The sequence below is a fragment of the Plecotus auritus genome (assembly GCF_963455305.1).
Source record: "Plecotus auritus genome assembly, chromosome: 9".
NCBI lineage: Eukaryota > Metazoa > Chordata > Mammalia > Chiroptera > Vespertilionidae > Plecotus > Plecotus auritus.
The window spans coordinates 60,424,602-60,439,421 of NC_137783.1; the positions used below are offsets into that span (position 1 = coordinate 60,424,602).

At 61.6% G+C, this 14,820-nt stretch overlaps 1 protein-coding gene across 8 annotated transcripts in view; it reads left to right on the top strand.

Annotated features, from left to right (window-relative positions):
* ARHGAP22 (Rho GTPase activating protein 22) overlaps positions 1–14,820 on the top strand; it is a 162,077-nt gene that overhangs the window by 146,515 nt on the left and 742 nt on the right. For 2 of the 8 annotated variants that reach the window (XM_080641300.1, XM_080641302.1), the window contains 5 exons: positions 5,784–5,991; positions 8,819–8,951; positions 9,755–9,828; positions 10,415–10,536; positions 11,036–11,894. In XM_080641300.1, coding sequence (XP_080497426.1) covers positions 5,784–5,991; positions 8,819–8,951; positions 9,755–9,828; positions 10,415–10,536; positions 11,036–11,894 — 1,396 coding nt within the window. Of the gene's footprint in view, positions 1–688; positions 839–2,615; positions 2,751–5,783; positions 5,992–8,818; positions 8,952–9,754; positions 9,829–10,414; positions 10,537–11,035; positions 11,895–14,820 lie in introns of those variants that run through there. The other 6 variants (XM_080641304.1, XM_080641303.1, XR_013959022.1 and 3 more) reach the window with 6 other exon arrangements.

Below are 14,820 nucleotides of genomic sequence, written 5' to 3' on the forward strand. Positions count from 1 at the left end.
ATTCTGCCCACGGGCCCCTGGGACCCATCCTTCCTGACCGGAGTGGCACCGCTGGCCCCCAGCTTTGCTTCTCTTTTCCACCCCACTCCTGGTGCAGGCCTGGGGCTGTGTACTCACCTGGGTCCTCACACTTTGGAAGTAGGGGACTGTGGGCTCTTTTCACCGGGTCCTGCCTGGGAAGATCAGAAACTTTGCAGAAAGATCATTTAGGCTTGATGATCTGTCACTATCCGCGTGAGCCTAGGAAAGCACATAACCTTTCTGAGCTTCAGCTGGTGATCTGCAAAACGGGGACGTCAGGACTGCACAGGACCCTGCGGCTAAGTCCCATGCACTGTCCCTGGCCTCGGCGGCAGCTCTGAAGCTGCAGCCAGCTTTAGGTCTGGGCCAGCACTCAGGTGGAAGGGTGACCAGACCTGGTTACCTGACCCTCCTGAGCCTCCATCGCCACACCTGGAGTACTGCTTCTGTCTGCTGGGATCAGGCCCTCATAACGCCAGTCCTTGGCAAGGAGTTGTATTCCTAGGGTGCGTCATAACACGGGGTATTAGGAAAAGGGGGAGCAGATGTTCGGAATCGCAGATCTTGCACGGGTTTCAGCCTCAGGCTTGGCAGTTCAGGCATTCGCAAGTCCCGGGCCCTTCCTCTCTCCCTCCCTCTGGGGTCCGGGCCCGGGGCCGGCGGCGGGCAAGCCGCTACCTGCGCGCGTGCCGGGCATTCCTGCCGCCGCGCCCGGACGCCATGGGCCTGATGCCGGCCGCGCGGGCCTTCTCCGGGTGCCGCGCCTGCCCGCGGCCGCCCTGCCGCCTGCCAGCTTGCTGCGCGCCCGCCGCCCCAGGTAGGGCGGCCCGGCCCGGGATGCGGGCGTCCGCGGGAAGAGTCGGGGCCGGGGGCGCTCTGGAACCCGGCGGCGCGGGGAGCCTACGCATGCGCGGCGGGCGCTGGGGGAAGAGCCGGGTGCCCGCGGGACCCCGAGCCGAGCCGAGCCGCGTAGGGAGGGCAGGGAGTGGGGGGAGCCGCAGAGGCAGAGGCAGAGGCCGAGGCTGGGCGCCTCCTCCCCTGTGTAGTCCGGCGTGCAGAGTGGAGCAGGCAGAGCGCAGGGTTTGCAAAGGACGCCCCTGCCCCTGCCCCGCCGCCCAGACAAGGGACCCAGACCCAGCGGGACGGCGCCCGGGCTCCCGACCCCGCGCCCAGGGCTCGCCCACGTTTGCTCCAGGGCCTCGGACAGGCGGTTGGGTTGGGCATAGAGCTTGCCCCACCTCTGGGCAGGACCCCCCAAGATGATGTTTGCCTCTGGGATTCTCTCTCATGCGCTGACTTCAGCCTGATGGTTGGCGAGGCCTTGATGGGCAGGAAGAGGCAGGGAAGGGTTTTCACAGGGAGGAAGGGACAGCCCTGAGGGCTGCTCTGAGCACGCCAGCACCTGGCACAGGCCTGGCACGCGGCACAACTGTGAGAGATGGAAGGTGGGCTTCCAATCGGTGGGTGGATGCAGGCAGAAGGGTGCTGCCTTGGGGAAGGCAGAAGAGAGAGAGAGAGAAGGGATTGCCCAAACTTTGGGGATCTTTGGAGAGAATTTTAGCATTATATTTCTCATTGTGTCTTCTGAGACTGAACTTCCACAACTGGAGTGAGCAGGGCTGAGGTCTGTGCTCAGGATCAGCTCCAAGAGGGAATCCAGCTGTCTCCCTCTCCTGGGGGGCCTGGGGGTTGGGGTGGGGGCAGGCAGAGCCAGCCCCACTCAGAAGGACATGCTTATCAAGCACCTTCCTCGGCTGCTGGGTGTGGTAGGCTGTCCTGTGGCTGCTCACAGCCCCACAAAGTGACAGTGATGAGGCTCAGAGAGCTGGAGGTCACTCAGGACGGATCTGAGCCAGCCGGCCTTGGCTTGCAGGCGCCCCCTCCTGATGGGGTTCCAGGGAGAGGGCAGTGGGTGCAGGCTTTGTCAGAGAGCAGCGAGCATGCAAGGAGGCCCAGCCCGGCTCTGAGCCCTTCAGCAGGTTCACCCAGAGGAGCGGCAGCCTCTGCTGGGTTCTCTCCAGGGGCTGAGCCAGCGCTTTGTGAAGAGTGTGGGCTGGGACCTCGAGGAACCTGCGTGCTGGCTTGGTTTCCAGGGATGTGACAAACCTTCTGGAACTGGTTCTTGGCAATACTACCCCACCAAGATGTGCCAAGAGGGCTGAGGGAATTCAGTGCAGCCGCTCCAGGCCCTACCAGGCTCTGCCAAAGGACAGGGGGAAAGGCAGGCAAGGCCTCTGGGCGAGGGAGGCCAGACCTGAACCCTGAGCCCAGGTCGTTGGGGAGGACACCTGGAAGGCTGAGCTAGAATGAGGCTTTCCCCTGGGGCTCCCCAAGGAGGCTCCCTCCAAGGGTGGCATGGGAGGCAGCCACGTGGGAAGCCTGCACAAGGTCTCGTGCAAGGCTCCACGTAGCTATGCTGGGGATGTGGGCGCCATCCCAAGGACTGGCGGTGCCGGGTCAGGTCCTGGGGCAGCTCCTAAAGATGGGTGTGATCATCCCCATTTTCTAGGTGGAAAAACTGAGGCCCAGTTAAGGGGGGAACTCTGCTCCTCAACTGCTTAGCCAGGATCTGCACCTAGACCAATGCAGATGGAGGCTTGGAATCTTTGTCTTTATGGCTTTGGCCTTGACCATCATCTTTTGCCTGTGTTCCCAACTGGCCTGGCTAGCACTTGGAGGGTCTCTGGGGGAGGCACCTCATTCCCGAGAGCCCCTGAGCTACATGTGGGGTGAGTGCTCATCAGGGCCCATGGTCCTTGCAGGGCAGGGCTGCTATTCTCCCCGCCCCTTCAAGCACAATCCCTCAGGCCCACTCGCCAACTCTGGGGTCCTCATCATACCCTTCCCATGTCTGCCTTTGGGCCTCTGCTCAAGTGCCATTTCCCTTCCCGCCAGGGCCTGTGGCATCCCTTTCCTGGCTCGCAGACCTGTTCAGGGGGCAAGGAGAGGGCTCAAGAGGCTTCCTGGGGTAGGTGTTGGCTGTGCTGAGGTGGGGAGGGCCTTCAGAAACCCGGGTACCCATGCACAGTGGGGCTGGCTCAGAGGCAGCTGCCTTCTGCCTGGCCCCGGCTGTGCACCTGGTGGAGGGGGGTGGGGCAGCACCTGGCCTGCCAGTCAAGTTGGAACTCTATCCTGGGGGTGGTTGTGGGGGAGGTGGGAGGCAGCAAAGGGTTTCCAGCAGAGGAGGCCTGGTAGGATTCCCATGTTCTGAGCCCCCTGGGCAGCTCTGAGGCTCTCTAACACCTAACAGGGCTGGGGCCCACATGTGAGGGTAATGGAAGTGTGGAGGGCGAGAGGGACAGGCAGGGGACACGTCTTGGGGATAGGAGACAGAGCAGGATGAGTGGCTCAAGCAGAAGCTGGGTGTAATTACCCAAGGTTTGTGGAACTCCGGAGGGAACTGTAGAATTGTCTTTCTGTCTCCTTCCCCTGACGGTGGCCTCCGTCAGCTCAGGGCTGAGGGAGTGGAGCTGAGTACATGTCCATTCTTTCCTCGGCGCCCTTGACCTCTGCTCTGAGCCCAGCAGCTCTGACTAGGGAGAGGGAGGGCCCCTGTGAGGAACTAGGCAGAGGTGAGTGTCTTCACATCAGCTGTGATAGGCTGCTGGGACAGGGAGAGACAATGGTTGTGTGAATGGAGCATTGGGACAGCTCACATGGGTGGGGCATCTGAACTATTCCCAAGGCTAATAAGAAATTCGCATGCGAGAGAGGAAAGAGACAGGAGAGGAGCCTGGGCTCTGCGTGGGCCAGGCAGCAGGAAAGCAGGCGGCAGGACAGGACACTCAAGTGGTGGGGAGAGCCCAGGTGAAGGGACCTGGGCCTGAGCAGACAGCAGGCATGGAGGTTGCAATACCAGGCTTGTGCCCTCTCCTCTCGGGGACCCTGTACTCTTGGCAATTCCCCCTGTATGTCCTCTGACTGTTCATTTAAGGTCCTGACCCCAGTGCCCTTGGGAGACACCTGTGCCCCACAGGTCAAAGCAGGAGAGGTGAATACCCAGCAACACCACATGATGATGGTGTGGGCTGGGTGTGGCAGGTACCGCGGAGAAGGAGCAAGTGCCCAGACTCTCAAAGGGTATAGGTGCCACTGAACTCCACCAGTGCTGCCGTTAGGGAATCGCACACACACACAAATCCACATGCACATGCACACACACAAGTCCACATGCACATACAGTCCACATGCATATGCACACACAGAAGTCCACATGCACATGCATGCACAAACAAGTCCATGTGCGCGCACACACACAAGTCCACATGCACACACACAAGTGCATACACACACATAAGTCCAGGTGCACATACACTCCACATGCACATGTGTGCGCATACAAGTCCACACACATGTGCATACACAAGTCCACATGCACACACACAAGTCCACATGCACACACATGCGTGCACAACAGTCCATGTGCACGTGCATGTACATACACACACTTCTTCCCAAAGCTTTGGTGGCATTGTCAGGCACACTCCATGTGAGCATGTTTTCTCGAAGGGTATGTCGTCACCCCGCAGGTTCTGTGTGCTTTGTCTTAGGCTGGAGCAGGGTGAGAAGGAACATTTACTTAGCCCTGCTCGAACTGATGTATCTTATTTCAAAATACCCATTATATGGGGGAAGGCGAATAGGCTCACTGAGTCCTGCCACTGCTTAGTGCCAGGGGCGGGATTGAACCTCTTACCTGCTGACTCGCCATCCAGGTCTGGGGAAGCCCCCTGCCTGGGCTGTATCTCTTGGTGACCAGAGAACTGCCTGGACAGAATGGAGCTGTGACATCGTGCTCGGGCACACCGCTAGACCTGCCCTCAGGGAAGGCTGGACAATATTCCATTATAAGCATTTTGTTTCTCCATCATCTGCTGGCAGACACTTGGGTTGCTTCCACCCTTGGGCCATTGTGAACGATGCTACTGTGAACATGGGTGTGATAATATACGTTCAAGTTCACTTTCAGTTATGTTGTACACATACCTAGAAGTGGAATTGCTGGGTCATATGGTAATTCTGTTTTAAACTTTCTGAGGAACCTCCAAAATGTTTTGCAGAGTAGCTGCACCATTTTACATTGTCACCAACAGTGCACGAGGGCTCTAGTTTCTCTGCGTCCTTGCCGACATTTGTAATTTTCTGTTTTTTAAACAGTAGCCATTGTGGTGGGTGTGGCGGCACCTCGTTGTGGTTTTGATTGTGTTTCCTGACGCTCGGGATGGTGTCGTGGTTTTGTTTTCACATGAACACGCTGTCTGTCTTGTCGCGTGAGCTCTGCCCACGTGTGCGCATTGCTCCCTAGTGTCAGGGCAATGTGAGCGGACTGAGGTCTCTGCTCATTCTGTTGCTGATGGGCATTGGGTGGCTTCCCATTTGGAGGGAGTGCAAGGAGTGCTGCTAAGAACATTCTAGAGCAGGACTTTTGGTGAACATAGCCTTTTTTTAATGTAAGCCACTCCTCTTTGGACGTTAGTGTTGCATAAATAAAACAATCAATAAAATGCATAATGCATCTTCCCTGAGGGCCCTTCAGAGCTTCCTGAGGCTGGTCTGAGCCCCACAGGACAGGGAAGGCCACCTGTCCACCGTGCCCCCCTGCTCCCTGTCCTGGTGGCCGGATGCACCCTCAGTTTCTAACCTGCTGCTTCAGAGCAGCCGCCTCCGGCCCAGACGGCACCCTGCCTCCCGCTGTCCTGAGAGCCCGCTCTCACCACTAAGCTGGGCCGCTGGGCATTTGACCGGATCCTCCCTGTGCCCAGGGATCTTCGGGCAGCGACTGGAGGACACAGTGCACCACGAGCGGAAGTTTGGCCCGCGCCTGGCGCCCCTGCTGGTGGAGCAGTGCGTGGACTTCATCCGGGCGCGCGGGCTCAGTGAGGAGGGGCTCTTCCGCTTGCCTGGCCAGGCCACCCTGGTGCGGGACCTGCAGGACGCCTTTGACTGTGGGGAGAAGCCGCTGTTTGACAGGTGAGCTCCTGGGGGAGGTACAAAGATGGGGCCCCTCCCCTTCCCCCGTGGCAGGGTGGGCTGGTGCCAGGAAGCCTGGCAGCAGGCTGGTGGGCAGAATGGTTCTGCGTGTGGTTGCATGTGTGGTCGACCAGCCCCCCAGCAGGCAGAGCACAGCCCCAACCCCCACAGCAGCCCTTGATCTCCTCTCAGGGGCAGTCCTGCCACAGACCAGGCCGCTCACATCCATCATCTACCCGGCCCAGGCAGAAAGGGAGGGCGTCCTGCTGCATCGGGACTGAGGCCCCGTGGTGGTCTGTCCCTGGCTCCGTCCACTTCCTCCCATAACCCGCAGAGCTCCTTCAGTGCCAAGATGGAGCAGTCGCTGTGGCCCCTCATCCTCTCAGGTTTCTGGATGGGGAGCAATCTGCCCCACCTGTCCAGGCCAATGCCCACCCTAACCCCTCGCTGGGGCTCACCAGGGCCTGGGCTGCACCCTCTGGGTGGAGTCAGCCTCACTCAGCCAGGGGCTGAGAACAGGGCCTATGGGCTGTGTGGGCGTCTCCTCTCTGAAAGGAACCGACCCATCGGGACAGTTCTTCATGGGGGGTTCCTCCTGCCCTGGCCTCCAGGAGCTCCTGCCCTTTCTCTGTGGATCTGCCTTCATGATGCGGCCCCCTCGGCCCCAGGATAGGTCCAGGGGCTTCTGCCGGCAACCGGAGCCTCTCTGGCCTCCTTTTGGGGCAGAACACCCCCACCCTCCAGCTTCTGCCCAGACCCGTCACCGAGCCAGGAGGGTCTGTCAGCTCCTTTCTTCAGATGTGGAGCCTGAGACTGGCCACCATTCCCCAGGAGGCACAGGGGTCCTCTCACCAGGAGCCTCATCTTTATTTTGTTAATCCATTTCCCATTGATTTTTAGAGAGAGTGGAAGGGAGGGGGAGAGACAGAGAGAAACATCGATGTGAGAAAGACATATTGATTGGTTGCCGCCTGCACATGCCCCGACTGGGGCTGGGGATCAAGCCTGCAACCAGGGTATGTGCCCTTGACCGGCATCGAACCCACAACCCTTCAGTCCATGGGCCAACACTCTAATCATTGAGCCAAACCGGCTAGGGCTGGAGCTGCATCCTGATACTCTGAACTTGTGGTCCATTCTGAACCTCTGCCTGCCAGGCCTCTTCCATCCTGTGCCTGTGTGGTCCAGGGGATAGGTGGAGATGGCTTTAAATACCGCCCCTTCTGTGATTCCTGGAGATTCACCCTGGACCTTGGGCTCTGGCTGCTTTCCCTTCTAGGAACTGCATTTGCACCCACTGCCACCATTCTCCCACTTCTCACCCCCCGTGGGTGCTCTGGCCCTGCATCTGTACCCACTCCCTGTCTAGGTCCCAAGGCTCCTTCCCTCATTCACTCCCCGACTCCCCTCACCGCCTGCTGGGCCAGGCTTTCCAGAGAGGCCTCGCTCCCTGGGCACAAACCACACTCATTGTCTGCATGACCACGACTCAGCCCCAGGTCCTGGGCTCCCTGTTCCACAAAGAGCCCAGCAGCCTGGAGCCTCCATCACCAGAGCTGGCTCATACCCAGCATTCCCCCACCCTGGGCCTGGGCTGGGGCAGCTCTCCCAGACCTGCCCCCTGCTGCCCAGTCTGCTTTGAGCCACACCTGCTGGCTCCACTGACTCTCGCCTTAGCCCTTTCTGACTTCACTCCGGTTTCTTTCCTCACCCACTGAGTGAGTGCCTGCAGGCATAGGGTGTGGCCACGAGCTAGACAGACCAGGTCCTGCCATCCAGGGGCCAGGACAGATGGCCAGCAAGTAAACGCAGCAAACGCTTTGCTTGTCGAGACTAGGACCAGGACCGGATCCCAGAGCCCAGGGCCGCTGCCCTCCATGGGGCCCCCTCAGCCTGGGCAGCTCTGAGCTGGAAGCTGGAGACTGTGGACTGGGAGCGGACACATGGGGTGCTGGGATGCTGGAGATAGGGTGAGGAGCACAGAAGCCCAGGCGTCCATTGTGTGAGCGGAGCCCAGAGGTCAGGGGCAAGGGTCTGACCTCTGACCTGCATGCCCTGGTAGCCAGTGCCCTGGGCCTTCACTCTTTGACATGGCCCTCCTCCTCCATTGATGTTTCTCTCTGTCTCTCCCCCTCCCCTCCCTTCCACTCTCTCTAATGGAGGGCAAGTGGGGGATGGGCACTCTCAGGCTTGGCCCCTGGAGGGCAGGACCTTGTGTGTCTAGTTGGTGGCCACACCCTATGCTTGCAGGGGCACTGTGTCCCTGGCTCCTTGCGCTCCATCCCCCACCCCCCATCTCCCCTCTCTTACTCCCCCTCACTCTTCCCCCCCCCCCCGCCCCCGCCTCCTGGGAGCAGGGCAGCTCCCAGGTCACCCTGCAGAGGACCCAAAGAAGGGGACTCTTCATGCCCCCGGGTCCTGTGTGGCTCCTCCCACCCAGAGCAGCCACTATGGGAGCAGCTGCTGCTGCAGGGCCTGTGTGTTTTGAGTGCTGGGGAGTCCCACTGCTGTCCTGAGGACAGACCCAGACCTGCGGCCAGGGGTTGGAAGCAGGGGCCTGGGCTGTGGGTGTCTGAGCTGGACCCCAGTCCCCAGGCCACCCAGGCCCCGGAGCACGGCTCCTGGCAGCAGCTGGGCCTTTCCTTGACCAGGGCCAGTGGTGCAGATGCAGTTTCCCCCCCCGCCCCCCCGCCCCCCTGCCCCGGTCTCTTTTTGTGCACATGTGCACACACAAGTGCCAGGGTGTGGAGCGGAGCTGTTCCTGGGTGCATGTGCTGGCCTCCTGCAGTTCCCCGCCCCATGCCTCTCGCGTGTCCCCCTCTGGCAGCACCACAGATGTGCACACGGTGGCCTCCCTGCTGAAGCTCTACCTGCGGGAGCTGCCCGAGCCCGTGATCCCTTTCACCAGGTACGAGGACTTCCTCAGCTGCGCCCAGCTGCTCACCAAGGACGAGGGGGAGGTTAGTGGCTCCAGAGGACTTGCCCTAGGAGGTGGGCCTGTGCGGGATGGGGTGGGGGGGGGGGTGTGGAGTCAGGCCACAGAACTCTGACCTTCATCATTTTTTGTGGCACAGAGATGCTGCCCACAGTTTGCTCTGTGTGGGTTGGGGTGGGGGGACAGGAGAACTCTCTGGGGGAGGCAGGCTTCTCTCGTCCTGTGTGGGGCAGTCTGCAGGATCCTGCTGGGGCGGGGCTGGAGCATCCCCTCTGGGAGGCCCTCCCTGGGAGGCCTGGGTCTGGGGGTGGGATGTGGGGCCATGCTCTGGTCATGCCCCAGGACACCACACAGTAGGTATTGATCCTGCACTTACCTGAACTACCCAGGCGGCCCCAGCATTTAGAAACAAGCAGACCTTCCTCTGTTCGTACCTGCCTCTTTCCTAAAGGATTCGCGCTGGGACAGAGGCTTCCACCCCCCCGCAGGTGCCTGCCTGGGGAAGGGCTGTTTGCCCTCCCTGTGGCTGTGTGGGAGATGAGGGGTCTTTATCTGGCAAATATTTGTGTCTCGATAAGCACTGGCCCTGACATTCCTCCAGGAGATCAGAGGCCTGGCCACTCCTCACGCCTGCTCCTGGGAGGGAGGTGGAGGTGATGGTGCCCTCTGATCACCCAGGGGCCAAATGGCTGGCTGGAGGTCTGGCTTCTGGTGCCTGCCGCCCCCTGCCCACCTCCCTCCTCCTTGCCCACCTCCCTGTCCCTGCCTCGGTGAGAGAAGGGCCAGTTGCTGGTCTCAGAAATGCTGTTTTTCTCTCCCAATACCAAGGGGACTCTGGAGTTGGCTAAACAAGTGAGCAGCCTTCCCCTGGCCAATTACAACCTGCTCAGTTATATCTGCAAGTAAGTGGCTGGGGCAGGCAGGGGCTGGGCATTCTCCCACCCGACATGCTCCCTGAATGTCAGTGAGCCAACAGGGACATTGGAGCACTCAGCCCCGGGCACACCCAGCGGACAGTCTCCACGGGGCAGGCAGCGTTCAAGTCCCCTGAGAGCCGCACGGAAAGATCCATTGGAAAGAACGGGACGTACCCGTTCTGTCTGTCTCCTCTCAGTGCCTCTCTCAGTCCCTGCCCCAGGAGTCTGCCTCCTGACCATGACCCCAGGTCAGGTGCTGGGAGAGGGTGTGTAAGGGAGCCCTCACCCAGAACCGTGCTGGGGGCCTGGGCCCTCCCAGACCTCTGCCCCCACTGTAGGCGGGACAGTGGTGTGTCCCCCTTCCATGCTGACAACCACTGGCTTTTGCTTCTGCTGCCCCTCACCCCGGGCCCCAGGGGACGCTTTGCCCTCTCTGAGTGGGCAGGGGCAGCTGGCTGTGCCGGCGGCCCTGGGACATGTGGGCATGGCTGGGTGTGGGCGCCAGGCAGCTCCCAGCAGAGCTGGTGGCAGGATTTGCTTCTTCACCGACGGCCTCTTCCTCACTTGGCAGGTTTCTGGATGAAGTTCAGTCCCACTCAGATGTCAACAAGATGAGCGTCCAGAACCTGGCAACCGTTTTTGGACCTAATATACTTCGGCCACAGATAGAAGACCCAGTGACCATCATGGAAGGTAACGGGTGTGTGAGTGTGTGGGGAGGGTGCCCATGTCACCGGAAGACATCCCGGCCTGTGCCAGAGCCTGTGCTGAGAGCGTGGATGATCAGGCCCTTGCATCCTCGGCAGCACAGGGTGACATGGGGCAGCTCTGATGCGCAGGTTCTGGCTTCCAGCCCCCGCCTGCCAGGAGCTCACCTCGCCGTCTTACTGGGCACTGTGCCTGCTTCTGCCTCCTCCCCGCACCTGCTGGATGGAGCAGGCTGGGCGGCTGTCCCAGGAGGGCATTCTGGGCAGGACCCCTCTCTCTGGGCCTGGATTTGGAGGGTGGCCGATGGCAAGCTCTTGTTGGGTCCTCTCTTGAGGGACAGCCTGCTTCTTGACTGCAGGCAGAGCCGGGCCCCCTGGGTCCAAGCCGCAGCACCTCCTGGGTCCAAGCCGCAGCGCCCCTGACTGGCCTGGGAGCCTGGCCTGGAGACGCCCACAGCCAGGCTTTTGTTCTGTCTTCCTGGCAGGCACGTCCCTTGTCCAGCACCTGATGACCGTCCTGATCCGCAGACATAGCCAGCTCTTCAGTGGGAGGGCCCCAGAGGGGCCGGCCGCGCCCCATGGTGGCCCACCCTGCACAGTGGGCTGGGGCTCAGAGGAGGTTCCGGGGGACAGCCAGGCAGACCCCAGTGGCCCCTGCCCACCCTCACTCAGGACCTCGTCCCTGGATGGGGCGGCTGTGGCCGCGCTCTCCAGAAGCTCTCCGCGGGGCCGGGGGCGCTGCCCTGCCACCCGTGGCCCTGGGAAGAGGCTGCAGACTCTGCCCAGCTGGAAGCCCTCCTCTCCGCAGTCAGGATCTCGGTCTGGCAGCTCATCCCCGGAGGTGCCCACAGCCTCCTCCGGTGGGAACTGGCTCGTGAATGGGCTGTCCTCACTGCGCAGCCATCGCCGGGTCTCCTCGGGGGACCGGCTCAAGGACAGCGCCTCCCAGAGACTCTCCACCTACGACAATGTGCCCGCGCCCAGCCCCGGCCCCAGCGTGCCCAGCTTGGCCTGGTCAGGGGCCTCCTCCTGCGAGGCCTCCCCGGGGGACTCCATCAGCAGCTACTCCGCCTGCCGGGCCAGCGACTCTGCCTGCAGCTCACTGCACCCCGAGGGCACCCCTGAGCCCTCCCCGGTCCCCAACAGCAGCGAGGAGCTCAGGTCCCTGGACCCGGGGCGCAGTTTGGAGGAGGTGGCCGTCTGCCTCAGCAGCAGTGAGCCCAGCGAGCCTGGTAGCCCGGCCCGGGACCCCGCGCCCCACTCCACGGCTCTCCAGGGCCTGGTCGCGGAGCTGCGGGCAGAGCTGTGCCGGCAGAGGACCGAGCACGAGCTGAGTGTGAGAAGGTAAACGGCTGCGCTGCAGGAAGTGGGCCTGGCTGCCCCGGAACCCCTGCCTCCGCCTCCTCGCCCCGCTCGGAAGGAAAACCTCCCGGAGGTGGAGGCGGCGCAGAGCAGTGGGCCCTAGAAATCACCTTTCTGGGGGAAGCCCCGGGACAGGTTGGGGATGGAGGCTGAGGTCGGTGTCCGGGTAGCTCCATGAATACTTGCTGAAGCAAGGAGCCCCCCCACCCCCGCAGGCGCCTTTGATGGAGGAGCTGGGCAGGAGGCGGCCCCAGGTGTGCTTGCTCACCCACCGGGATGTCCCCACATGTCATGCAGGCCCCAGGCCAGCCTGGCCAAGGGCTTGGGCCTGTAGCCGCTGATCAGGTGGGATTGGAATGGGATTTCCCGGAGGGAGCTGGTAGTGCTGAGCCAAGCCCTGCCCGGCCTGGCCCCAGAGAATGCTTAGTGCCGTATTCTTGCTCCCAGGGAGCCGGCCCTCCTTCCGTCCTCCCGCCCGGGTGAGGAGGGTGTTGCCAGCTCTGAGCCAGGTGGTCCAGCCAGGGCACCAGCAGAGCCCGTGCTGGGCAGCATGCGGTGGGTGCTTTCCACAGCGTCTCCGATCCCCAGTCCAGCTGTCGGGCCTGCAGGCCCCAAGTGGTTCTGGGCTTTCCTCCCCACCGGGGACCGGGGTGGGGAGGGGCGATTTCTACGGGCAGCTGCAGTGGCAGCGTGGCCCTGTGCCTGGGGAAGCCAGGTCCCGACACCTGGGAGAGTCAGGCGTGTGAGGGGTGTGTCCTTGAGGGTAGATGACAGAAGAAGGGCTTAAGGACAGAGGCCCTGAGGACGGTCAGAGAGGTCATGTCTGAGCAGGACTGAGGCCAAGAGGGTGGAGTTGAGCGAGGAGAAAGCACACAGCAGGAGAAAGCCCAGGGCACACGCTTGGCAGAAACCCTAGAGGGAAGCGGGTTTTCAGCGAGTAACAGTGGCAGCACTGAGGGCAGATGTGCGGCTGCGGGTGCATGCATGGAAGCTGGTACAGGCCGGTCACCCCCGCCGCCTCAGGGGTCTCATCAGCTCCTCTTGGGGGCCGGTTTCTCGGGAAACGGTATTGCATCGTGGTGGGCTCTGGTCAGACCCTGGGGCGTCCCTGCTGGCCGCAGACTGACAGCGTCCAGGGAGGCTCTCAGCGCTCCGGTGACCCCATGCATTTGTTATGAGAATTGAGTGACACATGGGGCAGTGGTCAGTGCAGAGCTGCCATATCCGGTGCTGAGACCCGCTCCTGTCACCCCCTGCTTGGTGGACTGGAGGTGAGAGCAGGCCTGCAGGCCAGGGCAGCAGCGCTATCCCCGCCATGGTCTGGCAGCGCTGTCCCCGCCACGTCCGGGTTGCAGGTGGGTGAGTGAGCAGGGTCTCTGGGTGCAGGAAGGAGTGGGGCGCCATCAGTGGGCCTTTGGAGAGAGTCTGTAACTCCAGACCTGCGGAGTTAGAGCCAGGTCTGGGTTGGGGGGCATGGATTCAGCTTTCTGCCCTGATCTCTGAACCCCCAGAAGAGTGTCTGATGTGCCACAGTGCTAGGTGCTGGGCGCTGGGCACAGCAGAGACCAACATTGATCTCCATCTCTGTCCTCATTCTTATCACACAGCTGTTGGGGCGCAGAGAGACTGTACACAAGATTATATAACTCGTGGACTGTTAGAACAGAGGAGGGAGGAGGCGTGGGGAGAGAGTTGGGGAGGAGCTCCCCATGAGGGCAGCTGCAGAAGCCAGGGCGCAGGAAGGGTTGGAGCCGAGTGGGCAGGCAGCGGCAAGAGTGGGCGGCTTGTTGGAGTATGAGAAGGGGGGTGGGGGACAGAGGGCAGGACCATGTGGTCAGAGCATGCTCTGGATTTTACACAATTAGATTCTGAGTGACCGGAGGGCCTGGAGTACTTTGATCACTCAGAGGGGTGCCCCTGACTGCTCTCCTGAGGACACTCACCCAGTTAGGAGGCCATGGCGTCCATGGCCTAAGGGGCAAGCAGTGAGGTGGGGAGAAGAGCCAGCTGCTGAACATATTGGGGAGGTTTTGCTAATCAATCCACTGTGGGGTGAGAAAACTGATTTCAGGACTTTTTTTTTGGCCAAGTAATTGGAGGAGGTGCTCACTGAGGAGAAGCAGGGTGCAGGAGTGGCGGGAGCAGGCCGGGCTCAGCTGCGGGCCTTGAAGTCGGGGATACTTATTTAGTTGGCGTGGAGTCGAGGGATAGAGAGGCTGAGAGCCTGGAGACTGGACAGGTCACTGGTCAAGTGTCATGGGGCGGGGGGCGCAGGCCGAGCTTGAGGGCCCCGCTGGGTGGGAGGCATTGGTGATGAGGGGCCTGGGCCTGGAGGAGAAGTGGTGAGGGTCATGGGCTGTGCCGCCTCCTGGGGGGACCTTCTTTCCGACAGCATGTCCTGTGCTCCCCATGGAGGGATGGGCGGAGGAGGTTTCCTACCTTCCCTGTGTGTCGAGTTCGCTGGCTGAGCTGGAGGCACGGGAGCTGCAGTGCTGGGAGGTGTCCCCTGCATTTTCCAGAGAGGACACCAGGGCTCAGAGGACACCAGGGCACCGTGTATCCTGCCCATAGTCATGTGCCTGTGCACAGCCAGGCCAGTCCCTGGGTCTGGCTCAGAGCATCCCTCAGGCCTTGCAGGAGCTGCTGGCATGTGGTTGAGGAGACGGTGTGCCACCTTTGCACAGTGTGTGCCAGCCGTGTAGGAGTGCAGGGTCGTTCTCTGGTGGCATAAAGGGGCAATATGTGGCCTGCTGGGAGGATGGAGGTGCGGTGTCAGCCTGGGGCATGGGGTGGGGCAGCAGGAGGGAATGAAAAGGACTGAGGTCCTGCTCTCCACCACGGGCAGTCCATCCCACCGAGGACAGCTGGTTGGCCCAGAGCGTAAGTGGTCTTCACAAGTAGTGAGGAT